Source organism: Nomascus leucogenys, chromosome 4 (assembly GCF_006542625.1).
Source record: "Nomascus leucogenys isolate Asia chromosome 4, Asia_NLE_v1, whole genome shotgun sequence".
NCBI lineage: Eukaryota > Metazoa > Chordata > Mammalia > Primates > Hylobatidae > Nomascus > Nomascus leucogenys.
This window is the reverse complement of record NC_044384.1, coordinates 56,030,616-56,050,842: the sequence shown is the minus strand read 5'-3', so window position 1 is coordinate 56,050,842 and position 20,227 is coordinate 56,030,616. Positions and strand designations below refer to the sequence as shown.

Below are 20,227 nucleotides of genomic sequence, written 5' to 3'. Positions count from 1 at the left end.
CATAGAATGGATGGAGTGAAAGAGAGGTTCTGCCATCCTTCCCATAAGCCTTGATGACATTGATGCAAGGCCGTGAATCTTGCATATTACAAAAGCACTCTCAGATAAACAATTCTTTACTGATTTTCAACGTGTTAAATATTCAGACATTATTCTGTTTAAATTGGTAGTCTATGATGTAAAAGTATCAACAGACATTGACAATGTTATAAATAAGATTGATTTTTAAATTTTCTTTCTCCTTATTTTCCAATTTCTTTTTAACCACAAATGAGGATTACATGTATAACAAATACATGAATAAAAATAAACAAAAGCAATTAGCAGACTGTTGAAATCAACCCAGTATTTTTTCCCCCTGGATACACTTAATTACTTTTCATGACCAAAATATATTTCTGTGACAAGTCTTTGCTCACGCACATGTTTGAAAACATGTCTTAATTCCAAGATGTCAAATGTTTGTTTGATTTTCATTCAAAGGGGTATTGCCAATGCAAGCTTCATGTTGAAGGTCCTACTTGTAGCAGCTGCAAATCGTTATATTGGAATCTGGACAAAGAAAACCCCAATGGATGTTCAGGTAGGTTTCTTATATGTCATAATTTACTATATTGTAATGTTCTCTGCCTCAGTGGCTAAATCCACAAAAGAGCTATTTGTTGAATCACTTCAATTTGACAAGATTCTATGTAAGGTTCTGATGCTTTCCCCCCACTTTTGGCAGAACTTCTGCCTTTTTCAAAATCTCAGCAAGGGATTTCTATCCTGTTTCTGTATGTATTTTGTTGTTTGAGAAGGCAACTACTTGATAAATGGTTTTTATGTCCTTGTTTTTATAATCTACTTTTTCTGGTTTAATTTTAATTTTATGCTTATATTGGAGCCAGTGTAAGGACTTAAAAACACCAAGTTAAGGATACTGAATAACCTTGAATAGAGTGTATTTTCATACATGCATATCAGTAATGACCTTGGCATTGGAATCATTCAAAAATCCCATGATGTTGCTGCTTTTCTCATGAAGTAGCCATAAACTAGCTGTTACTTTTTGTAAATGGATAGTGTGGATTGGTCTGTTCTGCCAACTTCAGAAAGCAGTCCAATTTTAGGCCTCAGCGATGCAAACTCTCATTCTGTTGAACTGCGCTGGCAAGGCCGACTGCACACGTTGTGTTGCAGCTGTGTAATATTCTCAGAGCCAGAAACTGTCTTTTGTGTCTCCCTTAGTTCAAGGATGCTCTCTTATCTCCACAGAATGCCAGTGCCATAAGGCGGGAACAGTGAGTGGAACTGGAGAGTGTAGGCAGGTAAAGTGGGCTGAGTTTTCATGTGACAACAGCAGAATGCTACAGCAACTGCTTGTGGGGTTTCTGGGGGTGTGTGTTAGTACCTCTGTCATTCTACAGTGCATGGTAATTCTTTCCAGATCCTGGCTACACTGCTTCCTATTATACAATGAGCCAGTTTTCAATCTTGAAGATTAGTGAATTCTGTAATTGTATCAAATGTTGTCATCTGGCTCACTGTTCTGCAGGGAGATGGTGACTGTCACTGCAAGTCCCATGTGGGTGGCGATTCCTGCGACACTTGTGAAGATGGATATTTTGCTTTGGAAAAGAGCAATTACTTTGGGTGTCAAGGTGAATAAGTCCAGTGGGCCCTGAGCAAAGCACAATGTTGATGGACAAAGATGGTCTGAATAACATTTCTTCTGAGTTTGTCATCTTCACACAGACTTTCTGACCAAATGGCCCTGAAACATTCTGTCCAGGGAATTTGGCCAAACATTGATTACATTGAAACTAGTAAATTTCAAGTGGGGCTGTTTCTACTTCTCTTCTACCAGCACACTGTGGGTTTAATGATAAGAAACATAACTGGGATGGGAAGGCATCTGTTAGTTTTATAAATAATATCAAGATTTAGTAATTTTAAAGATATATTTTCTATTATCAAAAATGCTAGCATCAGATTTTTAGAGACAGTGTTGTGTTAAATAATAAAGTTGCAGGACAGTTGCTCCCCAAGGCTACTCTTGAATCTCTTGCTCAGTCCCTGGTTATCACATGTTCTTTAGAACAGCACTGTTTCTGAAGTGCATTTACTCCTGGGCTGCCGTCGTCTTTGCATTGGACAACAGCATTTGAGCTGGCCTATAGTAGCCGCGTCCAACTTAGAAGCAGACCTTTGGAAAGACACACCATTTTAATTTTGTTTTTGTTTTTGGCTTTGTGGTTGAATCTGATTTCCAAGTGCAGACACACCGTTTTAGTTTAGGAGTTTCCAGGATTTCAAACACCGGCCAGATAGATGTGGCAGAGGAAAGAAGGCAGGTACTGTGTCACTGGGATGGTTAGTTTTCCTTTCTCGTACAGCAGGGGAGGCACTCAGTGTGGAATGGTTTAAGGGGTAACTGCTGCTGTTTCCTGGCTTTCAGGGTGTCAATGTGACGTTGGTGGGGCATGGTCCTCTGTGTGCAGCGGGCCCTCCGGAGTGTGCCAGTGCCGAGAGCATGTCGTGGGAAAGGCGTGCCAGCGGTGAGTTTTCGGGAGGCTTCTTCCCATGTTCAGGGTGTAGAAGATGGTCTTAGACATTCCTGCCTGTGCTACAGCTCTGGTGAAGAGAGAAGCAGCCCTAAAGATCGAAGGCAGGGGAAGCTGTCCTATGTCAATTGAAATCTGGACATTTGTGTGTGAGTTGTTTAAAACAGGAGATTACCTTGCCCATAAAGCCTGGTCTACTGTGTAGACCATGAAGCACCTTCACTTGAAAGTTCCCACAGGTACAAAAACCAGGCGGTCAAGACAAGAGCTGGAAGCATGAGGTGGGTTCTCAGGGCCCAACCTCCATGTGCAAGTTGGAGCAGGAGGAGCCCACAGATTGGCCCGCTCCAGGGAGAGAGGGAATAAGAGGGGGTGGTGCCACACACCCAGTTGCCTGGGCCAATAAGAAAGGGAATAAGAGGGGGCAGTGCGACATACCCAGGTGCTTGGGCCAATAAGAGAAGGCATAAGAGGGAGTGCCACCACACACCCAGGTGCCTGGGCTAATAAGGTTCAGTTCCTGTTTCCCTCTTGGGACCCAGGAGTGAGGAAGTAGAGAGGCCAAAGTTGTTCCCCAGGGTTGCGGTGGGGGTAGAGGGTAAGAAAACTCTGAAAGTGGGGAAGAAGTACTTTGTCTCATGCAGAAGCAAGTGACAATGAAATATAGGAGCAAGGGAATGAGGTGGAGATTGAGACTGGGGAACTATAGGAACTATGGTATTGTTCCATTTCTTAAGCCATTATATTTTACCGTTTATAAATGTTTTGAAACCTTGATGTTTCATCCATGATTTTTCCTCTGTGAAGGGAAGAAAAATAACTTCTGAATCTCAGGTACCTTCACTACTTGCATTAGTAACAGATTTATAAGGAAATTTTTTATGTTGTGAAGGTAAATTGTATTTAGCAAGGTAATTCTCTCCTTTCCCTCAATGTTTCCAACATTTGAATTCTAAAAGTCAGAGCAGGCCGGGAGTGATGTCCCAGTTGGGACAGTTGCTTGAGGCCAGGAGTTTAAGACCAGCCTGAGCAACATAGTGAGACCCCATCTCTATAAAAAAAAAATACAACAATTAGGCAGGCACTGTGGCGCATGCCTGTAGTCCTAGCTGCTCAGGAGGCTGAGGCAGGAGGATAGCTTGAACCTAGGAGTTTGAGGTTGCAGTGAGCTGTGATTGCATTACTGCACTCCAGCTTGAGTGACAGAGCAAGACCTTGTCTCTAATCAAAAAAAAAAAAAAAAAAAAAAAGTCACAGTAACCCAACCACACTTTCCCTCAGTCGGACGCTTGGAGTAAAAGATCTGTGAAGAAGGCATGAATGTAGGTTTGTTTTCCTGAAGACCATTGAGCCTCACCATGGGCCAGGGCAGCTTTGTAAATGCCTGCATAAAACGTTTTCTTGGCTCACGCCTGTAATCCCAGTACTTTGGGAGGCCAAGGCGGGCGGATCACCTGAGGTCAGGAGTTCAAGTCCAGCCTGACCAACATGGTGAAACACTGTCTCTACTAAAAATACAAAAAATTAGCCAGGCATGGTGGTGCACACCTGTAATCCCAGCTACTCTGGAGGCTGAGGCAGGAGAATTTCTCGAACCTGGGAGGCAGAGGTTGCAGTGAGCCAAGATAGTGCCGCTGCACTGCAGCCTGGGCGACAGAGTGAGACTCCATCTTAAAAAAATAAAAAATGTTTTCCACCTGTGTTTCATCTTGCTCCACCCTGGTGTTGATAAAGTGAGCTTCTCCCTTACTTAACCAGCAAACATTTTTTCTTCTTCCAACTATGTAGGTGATTGATTTTCAGCATAAAATAATGCAATCAAATAGGAATTAAATTACCCAGCCTGAGGCAAGAATATTAACTTTTTACATGATACACGCACACATACATATATCTTCAAGTTTAGAGCATGTCCTTGGATTTAGTGGTACATGATAACTGAAATAAAGGCTAGCAAACCAACAGCGTGGTTGCCGGAGCACCTTGTCTCCAACTTGACAATCTTGCATCCTTTTGTGCTAAATTCCCCCTCATGTTTTCTCTGGTTTTATCAGAGAATTTTTAGGTTTTCTGACAAGTGTAGAAAGAATTCATGTTTACTTTATTTTCTGAATAATTCTTGTGGTAATAAATATAATATATGTCCAGTGAACAAATTTTAATAAATTCATCAAAGTAAAAAGGCAAAGAAAAATCTTCATTTCTCTACCCAGAGATAACCCCTTTTTAATATTTTTGGTGTATTTTTTCTAGACCTTGTCTATGAATTAAAAATTAGCATTCTATTTTTTATAATTCACATTCATTTCTTCACATCATATCATAAATATTTTCTATTATCATTAGTCTTCACATTTTAAATGGTTATATAATTTTTTATAATTTATTTCATAATTGTATACTTATGTTGTTTCCAAGGCTTCACTGTTTTAAACATTCTTTTTTGTTAATTCTTTGACTATCTACAAAATCTTTCTTTAGAACAGATTCCTGGAGGTAGAATTACTGGGTCAATGTGTGTGAACATTTTTAAGGATCTTTATAAATTGCTTCCAGAAAAGTTGTAAGCATTCCTAATTCTATTTGCAGTATAGGAGCATGGCCTTTTATTTCCTTTAACAAATTCATCTTTATGGCATTAAACCCACTAACTGCTATTAGCTTGTGACTGGATTGGCAAAGTGTCTTTTTTTTTTTTTTTGAGAACTTTAAGTAGTTTGTTTAATGCTGCACGATGTTGGAATATTTTGGATACTTCTCTGTGCCTACCACAGCTGAGCTCTTGAAAAGAATTCATTAATAGCCATATAGTTTAAGAGAAAACAAGGCATAGAAGAGTCATTCTAATGATTAAAAAATACATATCGAGAAAAATATATCTAACTTGTAAATTTAGCATATGAAATATTTTATGTCATGTTCATCATTATACCTATGGTCCTTAGCAAGAGTGCCTGGCACATAGATATTAATATTTATGTAATGAGTGAATGAATATATAAATGAATGAGTGATTAAATAAATAAGCAGTAAATAACCTAATCTGACTTTGCTAAATTGTTGGCAACTATTTAGAACATACTAAAGGATGCTACCACTATGGCTTGTGCCAAATGATTTTCTCATCTTAATGCTTGGAATTAGTAGGTGTTGAGTGTGTTTTATGTGAATGTTTATGTGAACAAAAGCAATAATTTAGAGAAAGAACAGGAGATCTTTCTCATTTGTCCTTTATTTAATGTACTCTGTCAATGTGGTGGAGTTCTTTCATAGTAACTATTGTGATTAAAAGATGTTCAGATGATCTATAGACCTAACCTCCTGTGTGTGTTTACTTTTTATTTATGAAAGGCCTGAAAACAACTACTATTTCCCAGATTTGCATCATATGAAGTATGAGATTGAAGACGGCAGTACACCTAATGGGAGAGACCTTCGATTTGGATTTGATCCGCTGGCATTTCCTGAGTTTAGCTGGAGAGGATATGCCCAAATGACCTCAGTACAGGTATGCAACCCGGAGAAAGCAGCTTCATGGCTGAGTAGCTCAGATACTTCCCCATACCAGTCTCAGTGAGCCCCCTGAAAGGTGACCTGTCCCCAGAACTGATTCCACGATTCTTTTTCTCTGTATTATGAGTTGGCATTGGAGTTTAGGTTAAACCTGGGGTTTGGGGTAGGGCTGTATATTAACTGAGAAGCATATGTGTGGATTTCATAGTTTGCTGTTACTTTAATTTGATTACCAAATCAGAAAATTAAGAAATTAAAGAAAAATAGTGTTCATCTCTGGAGACTTTTTATAGAAGAGGGAAGTTTCCTAAGTGACGTTAGGCTGTACTAGAATGTGAGGGACAGTTTTCTTTAAAGCCATTTGTGGAAAACAAAAATGAGTTGGCTTAAGTAATTCCAGTAAAGTTAGTGTTCCTAATTTTTGGCTGATGCTTTTTTAAAACTTTGAATTGCTATGTACATGGAAACTAAGATAAATAATGAGTGTTAGTTAAGTGCTATTTCATTTTTCTTTTCCATATTTCTCTTTCCTTCATTCTTCTCTACTGTATCCATCTATCTTGGCTTTGTGTTAAATTGAGTAAGGGAATTTATACATTCTTTGTTTACCTTTAGAACTTATACATCTTGCTACTTATAACTAAAAAATTCTGTATAGCCATTAAGTAGCTTTGTCCTCAGAATTTCTCTTTGAGGTTGGTTTCTTCAAGCTGTTTCTCAGTGGAGAAATTCAGAATATGAGAGGTAAATTAATGACCATGGTAACACAGTATTTTTCATTAGCACATCCAAGACTGCTACTTGCTGTTGCTACCTCAGTCAGCCTGTAGAGAAGCTGGGACAGGGCCATGGTTCTCTCGGACCTCTTCCCCTCATTGATTCTAATGCTGTTTTTTGCCTGGCCAAAGTCCCCCATCCAAGCTGCCTTTCTGAAATAGTACCTAGGATCTTAAGACACTTCACTCTTTTCCCCCACTCCCCAAATACAGCTATTTAATTTCTTTAGTTCCCTGACATTACTTCATTATTCAGAAAACAAGCAGTAAATTCCATTGAGTCATAATAGGTTGTGAATGGCTGACAACCCAATCAAAGTGTATACCTTCTCACAGGTGCTTACAGTTTCAAAGAATAGCTGGTGGACACAAAGGAATTCATGTCTAAAGACGCATTTTCTGAGAAAGTTATTTTGGTCAGAGGACCTTGGTGGTGTCCCCAGAATCACCACTTACTTTACTCTGCTCCTAATACATTTTTGCATATTTATTTTCCATCTGAAACTAACACTTAAAGATGAATTCAGACAAATTGTGAGGGTCAGCAGGAGTTCCTCAGTGTGGGTCACCTGTAGCTCCTGCTTTCAGAGCAAGTGATTCTACACAAAGTCAGTCTTTATTGTTACCAATATCTTGCTTAACAAATATCCCCTTCCTTTTAAACAAAGAAGTTGGAGGAAATGCCAAAAGAACCACTGATTTGGGAATTTCCAAGTTTCATGAAGTTTCCTTGGGCCACAGCCCAATCTGGACATGCAGTCAGTGGTTCAGAATTAAAATAGTCTACTCTTTCCTTCAAGAGTCCAGGTTCCACAATGTTTACAGAATATTGTGTGAGCCCAGGCCCTGGGGACCAACAGAACCCCTCCTCTAGGTTGAAAAGCCATCATTTCCCTTGCATAAGGAATTGAGATAAAACATCATAAAACTTAACAGGCATATTTTAGTTACATCCAGATGTTACCACTATTGTATTTGGAGTCTTTAACCTTTCCTTGGCCACCACTGGTTTCTGTGACCATTTAGACTTTATGTATGTGAAGCAGACTCTGGAGCAGTCTCTCTTTTGTGGTGTGAAATAATACCCTCTCCTTTGCTTCTCTTCTGCCTTTTTATTTTTCCTAGCCAGTGGTGATTTCTCCGTCACTGTGGCTTTCTTAAACTAGCTCATCTAATACTCCGCTCTGTCTGCCTGATTACAAAAAGGTTAAAAGAGGATCTCAGTTGCTGAGGGAGTGCGTTTTCACTGTAATTTTGATTGTAAGTGATTTCAATTCATTGTTAGGGTTGCCTATTTCCATCTTTCACAAGTTACTCGCTGCTCGTTAACTGAGTGTGAGTGTGTGTGTGTGTATGTGTGTACATTACAAGTCCAGTAGTGGTACTTGAATAGAATAAAGTCACTGTTTGGCTAGCATGTCTTTTAACCAATTTTTTTCTATGCTTTATGGCCTTTTGGTATTTTTCAGAATGATGTAAGAATAACATTGAATGTAGGGAAGTCAAGTGGCTCCTTGTTTCGTGTTATTCTGAGATACATTAACCCTGGAACTGAAGCAGTATCTGGCCATATAACTATTTATCCATCCTGGGGTAAGGCAAGTAGGTAAAATTTCAAGCCTCTTTTCAATTAAGAAATAAATAGTGAAACACTTTCTCTGATTTTCACAAAATTGATCACCCTTAGAAAATGTCAAGCCTGGCTCATGGTCTGGTTAGACGGTTCTCTAGGAGCCCTGTCGTTTGTTACCTTGCATTCTCTAAACAATCACTTAAGTTTTGCTACTAAATTTGTCATTAACTGTCATTTTAAAAATCGATATAACAACCTATGTACCTTGGCTGAACCTCATGGGTTATGATGTCTTCACTGAGCAGAGCTCATTTATAACTCATTCATGGTGAAGTGGGTGTCACTTTTTTGGTGTTATTTGAGAGATTTTGGCCTGCTGCCCTAAATTCTTCCATTGTTTCAAACCAACCAAATAGTCAGAGGAGAAATGGGTGAGGATGGGAATTTTTCCTATGAATGCTGTAAAGCATGAAGCCCAAATGAGCTCGTGGAGGGAGCTGCAAACCTGACTCAGGGGTGAGGAATTCCTGAGGGCAGACGGACAAGAGAAGAGAGCACAGCCTCACCACAGGCAGAGAGAAGGCCTGGAGGTCTGTTCTTCAAGGTATTAGGGCTTCTACCTGTCCTGGAAACAGATTCCAAGAGGCATTTGGAATTTTACAAGGACACAAAATGGCACCAATGGAAATCTAATTTAGGATCAAAATGTACGCCATCTTTGTTAAGCATCCACGGTTCATTCAGAATGGGGGAAGAAATGATGTTGTTTCCAAGTTGTGTCAGCCCAGCTTGCGTGGCTGGAGGTTGATTAACCCATTGAAAGAACTAGCAGGCTTACTTCATCGTTTACAGAGTAATTTAGCACCCATTGCCTCACATCATAAGAACTTTGCAAACTGAAGAGAGTTGAAGAGAAAACAGCTGAGAGGTTTAGTAAATTGCCAGCCACAGCTGGATGTTTGTAGACAAAGTCTTCAGATTCCAAACTCTTAACAGGCCCCTCTGCCTCCTGCATGACAATAACAGCAGCAGTTCGTCCTCTGTTAACTAAAATAGTTGGAATACATTTTGCTTCGTTTCCTTGTCCTCCGGGACACCTTTCCCCTAAGTCTGAGTTGGGAGCCCTAGTTATATTATGTCCCATGGTAACTTGTGCCTCCTCCCAAATACCACTGTCCAGACTGTACCACATTCTCCTGTCTTCTAGTCCTTATTCCTCTCCGGTCCTCACTAGCAGGGAGCAAAGGCCATGCTTACTGTGTGTACTGCCTTGTCACCAGAACTTAGTTCCAAGCCTGGCACATAGTAGGCCCCTATCAATATTTGTAGAACAAGAGTGAACCCAAAGATTTGGAGAAGATAATTCTTTGGAAGAAAAAATCTCAGTTGAACTTAGATGCAATAGTTTATTTCTTTCTGAACCTCTTGCAGAAGGTCCTCTCTTTGTTTAATGCAGAAGAAAAACATATTTTGTCCTGAAAACAGACAAATGGAAGAGTAAAACTTTTTCTTATGCATGTTCATTAATAAAAATTCAAACTTAAAAATCACATATGCTGTAGTCCCAGCTACTTGGGGGGCTGAAGTGGGAGGATTGCTAGAGCTCAGGAGTTTGAGGCTGTCATGAGCTATGATGGCACCTGTGAATAACCACTGCACTCCAGCCTGGGCAACATAGTGAGACCCTGGCTTTAAAAAGAACTCACATATAAACAAGAAAGGAAAAAATAATTTAGTAGCTAATGTAATATATTGAATACTTACTATATGCAAGGAACTTTCCTAAACTGTTTACGAGTATTAATATGCTTATTTAATAAGCTAAACAATTATTCATAATCCCAGTGTAGATAGCCATTGCTGATGTCTTATCAGTATCTTTCTAGCCTATTTTATATATATATGTATTTGCATAGAACAATTTTTAAAGATAAGATCAGTAAATCTGATCAGTGCATATCATCTTAAACTTTTTGAGATGTAAACTGAATGTTCAAAACTGAATATCTAAAATCATAACACTGACTGATAGAAAAATGCCTTAAGCTGTTCTTTGTATTTCTGATAGGTGCTGCTCAAAGCAAAGAGATCATCTTCCTGCCGAGTAAGGAGCCAGCCTTTGTCACTGTCCCTGGAAATGGCTTTGCAGACCCATTTTCAATCACACCAGGAATATGGGTTGCTTGTATTAAGGCAGAAGGAGTCCTTCTGGTAAGACTTAGTTCTGAATGGAGAGCTCTTGCAGGATTCTTCCTACCTCAGAAATGGTTCCATCCAAGACTACAATCCATAGTGACCATAAAATATCACAATCATTGGTGGTTTTAGACACAGGAACTATTCAGCCCCAACCTAAGTAAACTGTGGTGACATTCGCCCTCAAATGACATAGGAATCAACTTGAAGTATCTTTTGTATCCTTTCAGCTAGCTTCTCTTGGACAAAAATAAATAAATAAAAAATAAAAAAGATCTCCTAAAGACTCTTAAGTTATCAGAACAAATGCAAAGTCTTCATGAGTATGTGGCTTCACCCTTCCAAAGCTTGTATGGGATTTTCCAGCATGAGTCAGAAGTATAGGCTTTAGTACTCATTGCCTCACATCATAAGAACTAGCAGCTTCACCTGGTTATTATCTACACTGTCTGGAGATTGTGTAGAACCAAGGAAGAAGAACCTAGAAGACAAGAAGATATGAATTTCAGTAAAGTTCTTGGGGGTGGAAAGAGAAGCAAGAGGCTACAGGAGCCACTGCTTCTGCATGACACTCTTTCTGCTTTCTTCTGTGTTAAACCTAATGTAGGTTTACTCTCACCAGGCAGATTGCCTACAACAGAGAACTCTTTATTCAGGAAAGGCTTTGTCTGCAAACACCTGATGAAATAGCCAGAGAAGCCATGGGGAGTTGGAAGTATGAAACCTGTTCTCTGAGACAGCCCTCTTTGCTATGTGCTTTAAGGCCTGCTTTGCTTCATGGCAAGGTCTTTTCAAAATAGAGTCCTTGGGAAAAGCTTGGTTTCATGCTCTCAGAGTGGAAAACATAAAGCTTTTCCTTCTGGCACAACCCCGTTTATTGGCCATGTTAGCAAATCTTAGGAAAGTCCCTTAATTCCAATCCTGGCTCTTCCAGTCCTGCCAGTTGCTTCTTCCATACAACAGGGAAAATACTTATCTTAATAGGTCCTTCCAAATCTGGGATCTTACAAGGACAACATGAGGGTTTGTGCTTTCCATTCAAGACAGCAAAGGAATATCAGAAGGTCTCTGTTCTTCTTGCATCTTCTTAGTAGGAAGCTTTATTGCTTAAAAAAAAAGGTTCAAGAATGTTTCACAGATGGTAGAAATGAGGCAGAGCAAAATTCCATTGATACCAGTAATGACTACAAAGTTGGACCCACGGAAAGTAGAAGTTCATTATAAAAGTTACTGTTTAGGCATGGAAGATGCCTAATGACATTTAGTCTGTGCAATTGTGTAGTAATTCATATGTATGCCTCCATATTATAATCCCATTGTCTCTAAAAATATCTTATTGGGTGTCTATTATCAACCTTTACTATTCTAGTATCTGTGAGACTATAAAGTCATGAGAGAGGAGATATGGTCCCAAACTCAGCAAACTTACTAGTAGAACAGTAACCCTTTTAAAATTTAAACTTACTGAGTCCCCTGAGCCACAATCTCCTACTTTTCCCCTCCTATACATTTCTCTCTGAGGAGAGAAAAAGTCTTGTGGTCTGTGTATGAGCTCTTTGCCCTCCCCTCTTCCCTCTGCAGATATGCGCTGCTGTCAGGACGGCTGGGGGCTGTCAATCATTCACCTCCCAGAAGCCTGCAGCTCTGCTCTTTCCTGAAGAACTGCTTAGCTGAACTTACATTGTGGGCTTTGTTTGGCACACTCAGTGGAACATGTTCTTCCTCTGGTTTCTTGGGACAGGCAGTAGGCCAGTTCCATTCTGTGAATCACCAAGATCACAAGGCATTGCTTTTTATGCCGTGCCAGTTGAGCGTTACTCGGGTGTGGGAGTAGAAAGTGATCCACATTCAGTGTTCTGTACTGGTGAAGGCAACCAGCATTTCCACAGAACATTTCATCAGTTGACAATTTATTATCTTTGTTAATTTGTGAACTTATAAACAACCCAGGAGAGACAGTAAAATCTCTCTTGAAACTTGAAGAATAATACTGTTCACACTGACAAGTTTCTCTCTGATACGTAAAGAATCTTTGATGAGTAGTTCTTTGTGTTTTGGTGAGTCAGGATAAAGAACAAAGCAGTTGATATGGAGAGTTTAACTAGCGACTTCACCTGGTTATTATTGATTTAACTAGTATGTTTGATTGTTTTCTATCCAAAGTAGGGCTACCATCAAAATGAATGATTCTCCTTTTGGTCTTTATTTACTAGGATTACCTGGTGCTGCTCCCCAGGGACTACTATGAAGCCTCTGTACTGCAGCTGCCAGTCACAGAACCATGTGCCTACACAGGATCTCCCCAAGAAAAGTCAGTATGGGGCAGAAGGTACAGCCGCATCATTGGGGTCCTCTAAATTAGGAGCCTTTAATGCAAGCTTTTATGAGGTGTCTCAGGATCACAACGACAGCATGATGCTCTGGATAATTAGTTGTGATCTTCCTCTATGTCTTATTTGTGTCCTTAAAGTAAGATTCACAAAGCACTTTGCACACCATAGCTGGCTTAAGAGTGGCTACCACCCTCCAGCATGTGGGAATGTTGATGCATGCCCAAGTCAATGCCCTCAAGGTCAGTCAAGCATCCGGTGGGAGGAAGAGCTTAAAATAGAACCCAGGTTTGTGAACTTTTGTTTCTTCTCTTCCCCATGCAGATGAAAATTTATTGCTTAATTCTTGTAGCAGACACTTAATAAGAGTTTATTGAAGGATGATGAATGAATGAGTGAACTGAATGACTAAGAGTCTTTGGGGATGTACTTTGATATTCCATTTGATGTTCTCAGTTGTAACTATTGATTCTGTTGTTGTTGCTGTTGTTGAAGTTGCTTGCTCTACCAGCATTTGCCAGTGACCAGATTCCCCTGTACTCTGGCTTGTGAGGCCAGACACTTCCTGCTTGATGGGGAGCCAAGACCCGTGGCAGTGAGGCAGCCCACACCTGCACACCCTGTCATGGTGGACCTCAGCGGGAGAGAGGTGGGCCAGCCTTTTATTTATTATCAAAGTTATTACTACCTCCCCATCTGTATCTGCTGAAAATACTTGGCCACAGTTGCTTCTCAAATTCAGGGGAACCTGGAAGAATTTCTCAGAGGTGTTTATCAACATTTGCTGAGCTATCTGATTTAGGGTGGGGCTGGATGATATGCTACATGGAGCCATGTTCAGGTTGTTCTTTGAGCACTTTCTAGACATGGCAGGGGATGTGGGCAGCTATAGAATCCTTTCTTTTTGGTTATCTGGACTTAGAAGGGGGCATCCTGTTCTACATGATTCAGGGCAAGATTTCTCTTAAAAGACAGATGAGACTCAATCCAGTAAGCCTCCAGAAATGACACAGCTTACCCTAAAAGGATACCACACTTACTGACTGTTCAACCCCTTAGGCTAGCAATTTGTAACAGCTGAATTCCTTGAGCTCAGAATCCGGAACTTCTACATCCCCTGGCACCTACCTCATGGCTTGGAGGACAGGTTACTACAGGTCTTGGTATTACTTTTCTTCCAGGTGTTCCTCGAACTTCAGAACCAAATTTAAGATCATACTGATTTCAGATTCGAGTTAGAGCTATAGGATATCAACCATAACAATAAGAATACACAACACTTCAAAATGAAGACACTGAAAAAAACTTCCTCCACTATATTTTTATTCTTTGCTCTCTGTAACATTCTCTGTTTTGTCCTTTTGAGGAAAATATTCATTTGGGGGATTAAATTTGTGGGATGAAAATATATGTGGAGTTAATTGTAACTGAACATTTAGATGTGTACATTTTTGTAAACTACATTTCTAACATTTTGAAGGTAGCAGTTAAAGGGTTTTAAGTATATTTCTTAAGTAAAGTCTTCATTTTATTTGAATTTTCATGCTACAAAATAATATATACTTGTAACAAGTAAAACAATATAGATATGCATAAATAACCTAAATGATCTTCCCTCTACTTCATTCTAATACTAAGTTTGCTGTATCCCTCCCTACACATGCTATGTGTGTATACACACATACACACATACATGTATATAGGTGTACATACATACATATATGTGTATGTGTGTGTGTATTTGTGTGTGTGTGTTCCCTAGACAACAGGAGGTACGGTTGAGAAGGGGTAACCACCAGGAAGTGACGCTGATGACTCATCTAGGAGGTTCTAACCTCTGATTTAACCCAGAGCTATAGCACAGAGCTAGTCAGCAGGACCTCAAGGCTCTTTTACAATACAGAAATATTTTATTTCACTATCTCTGGTCTAGAAATTATCCAGCTTATTGATTCAGTTTAATTTATACTTTTAAAACTTTCCAATTGACTCTTTATCATATTTACTTTTTCTTGTCTTTTCTGCCAGTTTTTGTTTCAAAACTTCATGTACTTTTAAGTGGTAGTTACTTCTTCATTTATCTTTTTTAGTATCCTAAAGGCCTTGGAGCCAGGTGTATTTCAGAATTCAGAATTTTTAAGATTTGAAAAAAGATAACATCTCCAGTGAGGTCTGGGATAATACCCTATAATCAAACAGGTTAATATGTCTCCAGTGAAAAGCATGAATAGGCACACCTAGGGAGACACGAAAGACTGTATACGTAGACTTATATCAGTTTAGTTCAGACTTTGCCAGCAAATGATTATTGGTTAGGTTAGGTTTGCCACCAGAACAGTTACAAAACCTATTTCCTTTTCAGAGTTTGGGGATTTCAGATCATGGGCCAGTATATTTAAAGTCTTTGTCAGACTATTCCATAAAATTCACCTCATCTGAAGTGAACTCATCTCTGATTATTTTGTTACCTGTCTTTCTCAGTATTCAATTTCTTTATGTGTTTTGAAATTTTGTTTACAGGCATATTGGCTTATTTTGAATGAGAGGTTTTTATCCTCTCCTTCTTTTGCCTCTGTTTCAGCCTGCTAGTTTTGCATTGTCTGACCTGTCCACTGGATCCTTAGCCCAGGAGCAGGCATTACAGTGTGCCTTCTCTGTTGTTATGACACTGAAGGTAGCAGATTCAGACACTGACCCCATGAATGGCATAGCTCAGTTCTTGGTCATGAGGCCACATACTTGATTTTTGGTTCCCAAATTCCATAGCTTCTTTTAAAAATGTATTTAGTTTTATATATTTAGGGGTACAAGTGCAAGTTTCTTATATGCATATATAACATAGTGGTGAAGTCTGGGCTTCTAGTGTACCCATCACCCAAATAGTGAACATTGTACCTAATAAGTAGTTTTTCAACACTTACCCCCTCCCATCCTTCCACTTTTCATAGTCTCCAGTGTCTGTTATTGCACTCTGTATGTCCATGTGTACCCATTGTTTAGCTACCATTTGTAAGTGAGAACATGCAGTATTTGACCTTCACACAGCTTCTTATAAACCCATAACCCAGGAGACAGATTGGAAGCAATTTTTAGCTTCTTTTTAAATTTGAACATCCTTGTCTTCAAAAAATGTGCCTCGATCTGGCCACTGTCTCCTATGGCACATGTTTTATTCTCTTAACTCTGCATGAGCTAAACTGCTGACCAAAATAATCTGCTTCCAGACCTAGAGGACAACAGGCTTGTGACTTCAGTCCTGTTGCCATTTTGAGTTTTTCTTTAACTTATGTTTTATCACCTATTTACTTTTGATTCTAAATATATCTTTTTGTTGTTCTTTTAAAACGTTTTTTTCAGACTTGCTTGCTGTTGGAGCAGAAGGAGTATAGTGAATGTGAATTCTCTGTGCCATCTGAACCAGAAGTCACCCATCTTTAAAAAATGCTAACCTATTTTTATTAAAATCCTCCTCTCTCTCCCTCAACTCAGCCATTGCACCATACTCCTCCCCTTCACAACAAAACTCCTCCAAAGTATTGTCTACACTCTCTGTTTCTAATTCTTTATGCCCCACTCACACCTCAACCCACTTCAGTCTGGCTTCCACCTCCCACTCCATTAAATTTATTTTGCCAGGTTTCCAATGAGATCTTTGTCACTAAATCCAGTGGATATGTTTCAGTCCTCATCAGTTTAACTTCTCGGCAGCTTTCAATGCCTGATGGACACTCCCTGAATTCTCAAACTCTCTCTTGTTTTTCATAATTTAAGAGCTGTCTTAATAATTTAAAAATTAACGACAACCTGATTCTCTTTCTACCTCTCTCACCGCTTCCTCAAAATATCATTTGCAGGCTCATCCTGCTCTGTCTAGCCGTTAAGTGTTAGAATTTGTCAGTGCTCAGTCCTAGGCCTTATTACTCTATGTTCTGTCTCGAGGAGTCTCATCCATGACAATTGTATCAGACCCGCCTCCACACAGATACCTCCCATATTGTTATGCCCAGTCATACCTCTACTTTTATATGCAGACCAGCAAGTCTATCTTCCTTCCTGACATTACCTCTTTAATGTTTCAAAGCAATCTCAAACTCCATTTCGGTATTCCCTACCTAAATTAATGCTGCTACCATCCATCTAATTGCATAAGCCAAAACTCTTAGGGTCATCCATGACTTCTCTCATCTTTCCCCCACCCAAACCAATCCATCTGTGAGTGTACATCCCGAACTTTTCTTGGAGTTCTCCTTCCATCTCCCTTGTCCAAAATACAATCATTTTTATAAGAATCTCTGTAGAAGCCTCCTAATTAGCTGACCCACATCTGCTCTGCCCATTGCACCTCTTGATCTTTTCTCCAGACTATAGCCAGCACTCACATTCTGATGGGAATATTTGATCAACACTTACTGCTCTTAGGATAGAGACAAAGATTTTAACATGGCTTATAAAACTGCCCTTTCTACTTCCCAATTTTATTATACTCCCTCTTGCTCTCTGTTTCTCTGCTCCTCTGACCTACCTTCAGTCTCTTGGGCTTGCATTATATGGGACCCTACAACATTCTATGTTGTATGTAGCCTCCTACTGCAAGCTGTTCCCTCTACCCAAACACTCTTCTCTCTCCTATGGCCCGGTTGTCTTCTCCTTGTCCTCCACACTCAACTAAGTTGCTGTTCTTCAAGGAAGCCTTCTGCTCTCCCTCATCTCCTCGACCAGCTCAGGCCCTTGTCTTACACCTCTGCAGAACATTAATCCCATGTAGTTTTATGCTGTATTTGTCTAGTTACCTATTACTTGATTCAAGTCTGTCTGAGGGTATGTCTGTCTTGCTTCCCATTGTATACCTATCACCTGGCTGGTGGACTGGCATAGCATAGGTATTCAGTAATATTTGCTGATCAAATCATTTGAATCCTCATTTTGACATCAGACATATTAGTTATCCCTTTTAGTTTTGTATAGGCAACAGATTTGATAAACCCACCTTCTATGTATTTATCCTAAAACACTAATAACTAGTAGAGGTCAGTTCTGTGCCATAGAACCAGAAATATTTCTCCAGTTGGATACTGATTCCATTAAAGTTCACCTTTTTAAAGATAAATAACACACATAAATAATCACAACAGTAAGCAGTAAAGTTTCTGTGTGCCATCTTTTATGTCTTTTATCTGAGTTTCTCAAACCTGACTTTGCCCATCAAATGTACCTTAAACTCTTCAAACAAGTCTTCCAAAAGGTAATCCATACAATTTAGAGTGGAAAGAGTAGTAGAAATTTATAATAGAGTGCTAGATAGAACTTGCTGCCAATAATAACTTCTGGGCGAAAACCTGATACATCACTGACCTGTGAGTATTTTGTCGTGGGGTAATGACAGTCAGGCTCTTGTTTGGAGATGCCCAGGGGAGAAATGCTGGCAGTAACCTCACCACAGGGAGCAGTGGCAGAGCCATATTTCCCTCTAGAACGTAGAGTCAACATGGGTGTGGCTGATCCACATTCTTTCCCAGAGGGAAATCTTTCTGTTATTTAAGTGACAGAAAAAAAATCACTGTGGAAAATAGCAGTTACGTGGTTCAGAGCCTTTCAGAAGGAATACCAAATGTGAATTTCCTAAGGCAGGGAGATGGAGGACCATTTTAATTAAGTGTAGTAAAGCTTGCCTTGGCCTGAGCTTGTGGGTGGAGGTGGGTTACACTGCTGAGGAATAAAGTTCTAATATTGGCCCAGGCATTAAATATGCATACACACTTTGACCCAGCAATTCCACTTCTAGGAATGTTACAGAAATACTAGCATTAGGATATATGCGTGATGATTGTATACCATTATAGGTTATGGGGAAAATTAAAGACAACCTGTGTCCCTCAATAAGGGATTAAATAGTTTTATATTCATACTACAGAATGGTAGGCAGCTATTCAAAAACTGAAGTATATGTGCATGTAAGTGTATTTGAATGTATATATTTTTGCAATAAAGACATGTAAAATACCATTAAGTAAAAAAAGCAAGTCATAGTAAAAAGCAATAATCAAATTATAATAATTAATATTTACATAGTGTTTTTTATATGTCAAATACACTTCTGAGAGCTCTGTATGTATTCACTTAATCCTCAGAACAATCTTAAGAGGGGGGTACTATTGTTATCTGCATTTTACTAAGGAGGACACCGAGGCATACAGATGTTAAGTAACTTGTGCAAGATCACGCAGCTGGAGGCTGTCTGATTCCAGACCCCAGGCTCCTAATCAGTAGGTGATACCAGGGGAGGGCACACTTTTTCGGTAAAGGGACAGATAGTAAATATTTTTGGTTTTGCAGGCCCTGTGGTCTCTGTCATCGTAGCACAAAGGCATCCCTGTCTACTATGATCACAGTTTTTCTTAACGAAACAAAACATATGTGTGCATATTTGGGCATAGAAAATGGTTTGGAAATATGGAAATCATTAACAGTCCTTATTAACACTCCTTATCCCAGGAGTGAGATGTGTGTCTGTTTTACATTATTTCCCTTGATACAATTTAAAACTTATTTTAAAAAAACAATTAAAGAGCCCAAAGGCACATTTCCATTCCCCTTACTCCTCATCAGCACTTAATTTTTACTTCAAGTTTTAGAATGTCTTTTACCTTGAGAAACAAGCAGAAAAACACTCCTGGGTAGAAAGAGTAGAAGTCTGTCTAAGTAGGGCTGCCAGATTTAGAAAACAAAAATACAGGATGCCCCATTAAATTGTCCAAATAAACAATAAATAATTATTTGTTATTTATTTCCATTTAAAATTTAACAGGGCACCATGTGTTTTATCTGGCTTCTCAATCTGTGGGACCATATTTCTTACTGGGATGACATATTAAAATACTTCCAGGGTGTCTTCTGGGCTCTATTTTCACCATTGCTGATGCAAGTGTGGCCTGTACATGTCACAGCTGGATCACTGTCTGCTTGGCCTCTGTGACAGGTGGAATTGCATCTGCGGCTGCGCGTCCCACAGGTTGGCCACTACGTGGTTGTGGTGGAGTATTCCACGGAGGCAGCCCAGCTGTTTGTGGTTGATGTGAATGTGAAGAGCCCCGGGTCTGTTCTGGGAGGCCAGGTGAACATTTACAGCTGCAACTACAGGTACTCAGTCCCATCAAGGGAATTCCTCTGTAAAGGAACAATTAGGAAATCTGCCTTAGGAACTTTGGCTGTTCTTTGCATTGGGAGGTTATTTTCTTTTTGAGGCAGCTCTTGAAAACAAGCAGGTGACTAGTTGTGTGGCCCAACGTCATCACC

At 39.6% G+C, this 20,227-nt stretch overlaps 1 protein-coding gene across 3 annotated transcripts in view; it reads left to right on the top strand.

Annotated features, from left to right (window-relative positions):
• Positions 1 to 20,227, top strand: part of LAMA3 (laminin subunit alpha 3) — a 274,538-nt gene that overhangs the window by 126,986 nt on the left and 127,325 nt on the right. For all 3 annotated transcript variants that reach the window (XM_030810644.1, XM_012506378.2, XM_030810643.1), the window contains 10 exons: positions 484 to 583; positions 1,258 to 1,310; positions 1,538 to 1,643; positions 2,441 to 2,540; positions 5,898 to 6,054; positions 8,305 to 8,428; positions 10,477 to 10,619; positions 12,818 to 12,915; positions 13,430 to 13,583; positions 19,911 to 20,071. In XM_030810644.1, the coding sequence (XP_030666504.1) occupies positions 484 to 583; positions 1,258 to 1,310; positions 1,538 to 1,643; positions 2,441 to 2,540; positions 5,898 to 6,054; positions 8,305 to 8,428; positions 10,477 to 10,619; positions 12,818 to 12,915; positions 13,430 to 13,583; positions 19,911 to 20,071 (1,196 nt within the window). The remainder of the gene's footprint in view (positions 1 to 483; positions 584 to 1,257; positions 1,311 to 1,537; positions 1,644 to 2,440; positions 2,541 to 5,897; positions 6,055 to 8,304; positions 8,429 to 10,476; positions 10,620 to 12,817; positions 12,916 to 13,429; positions 13,584 to 19,910; positions 20,072 to 20,227) is intronic.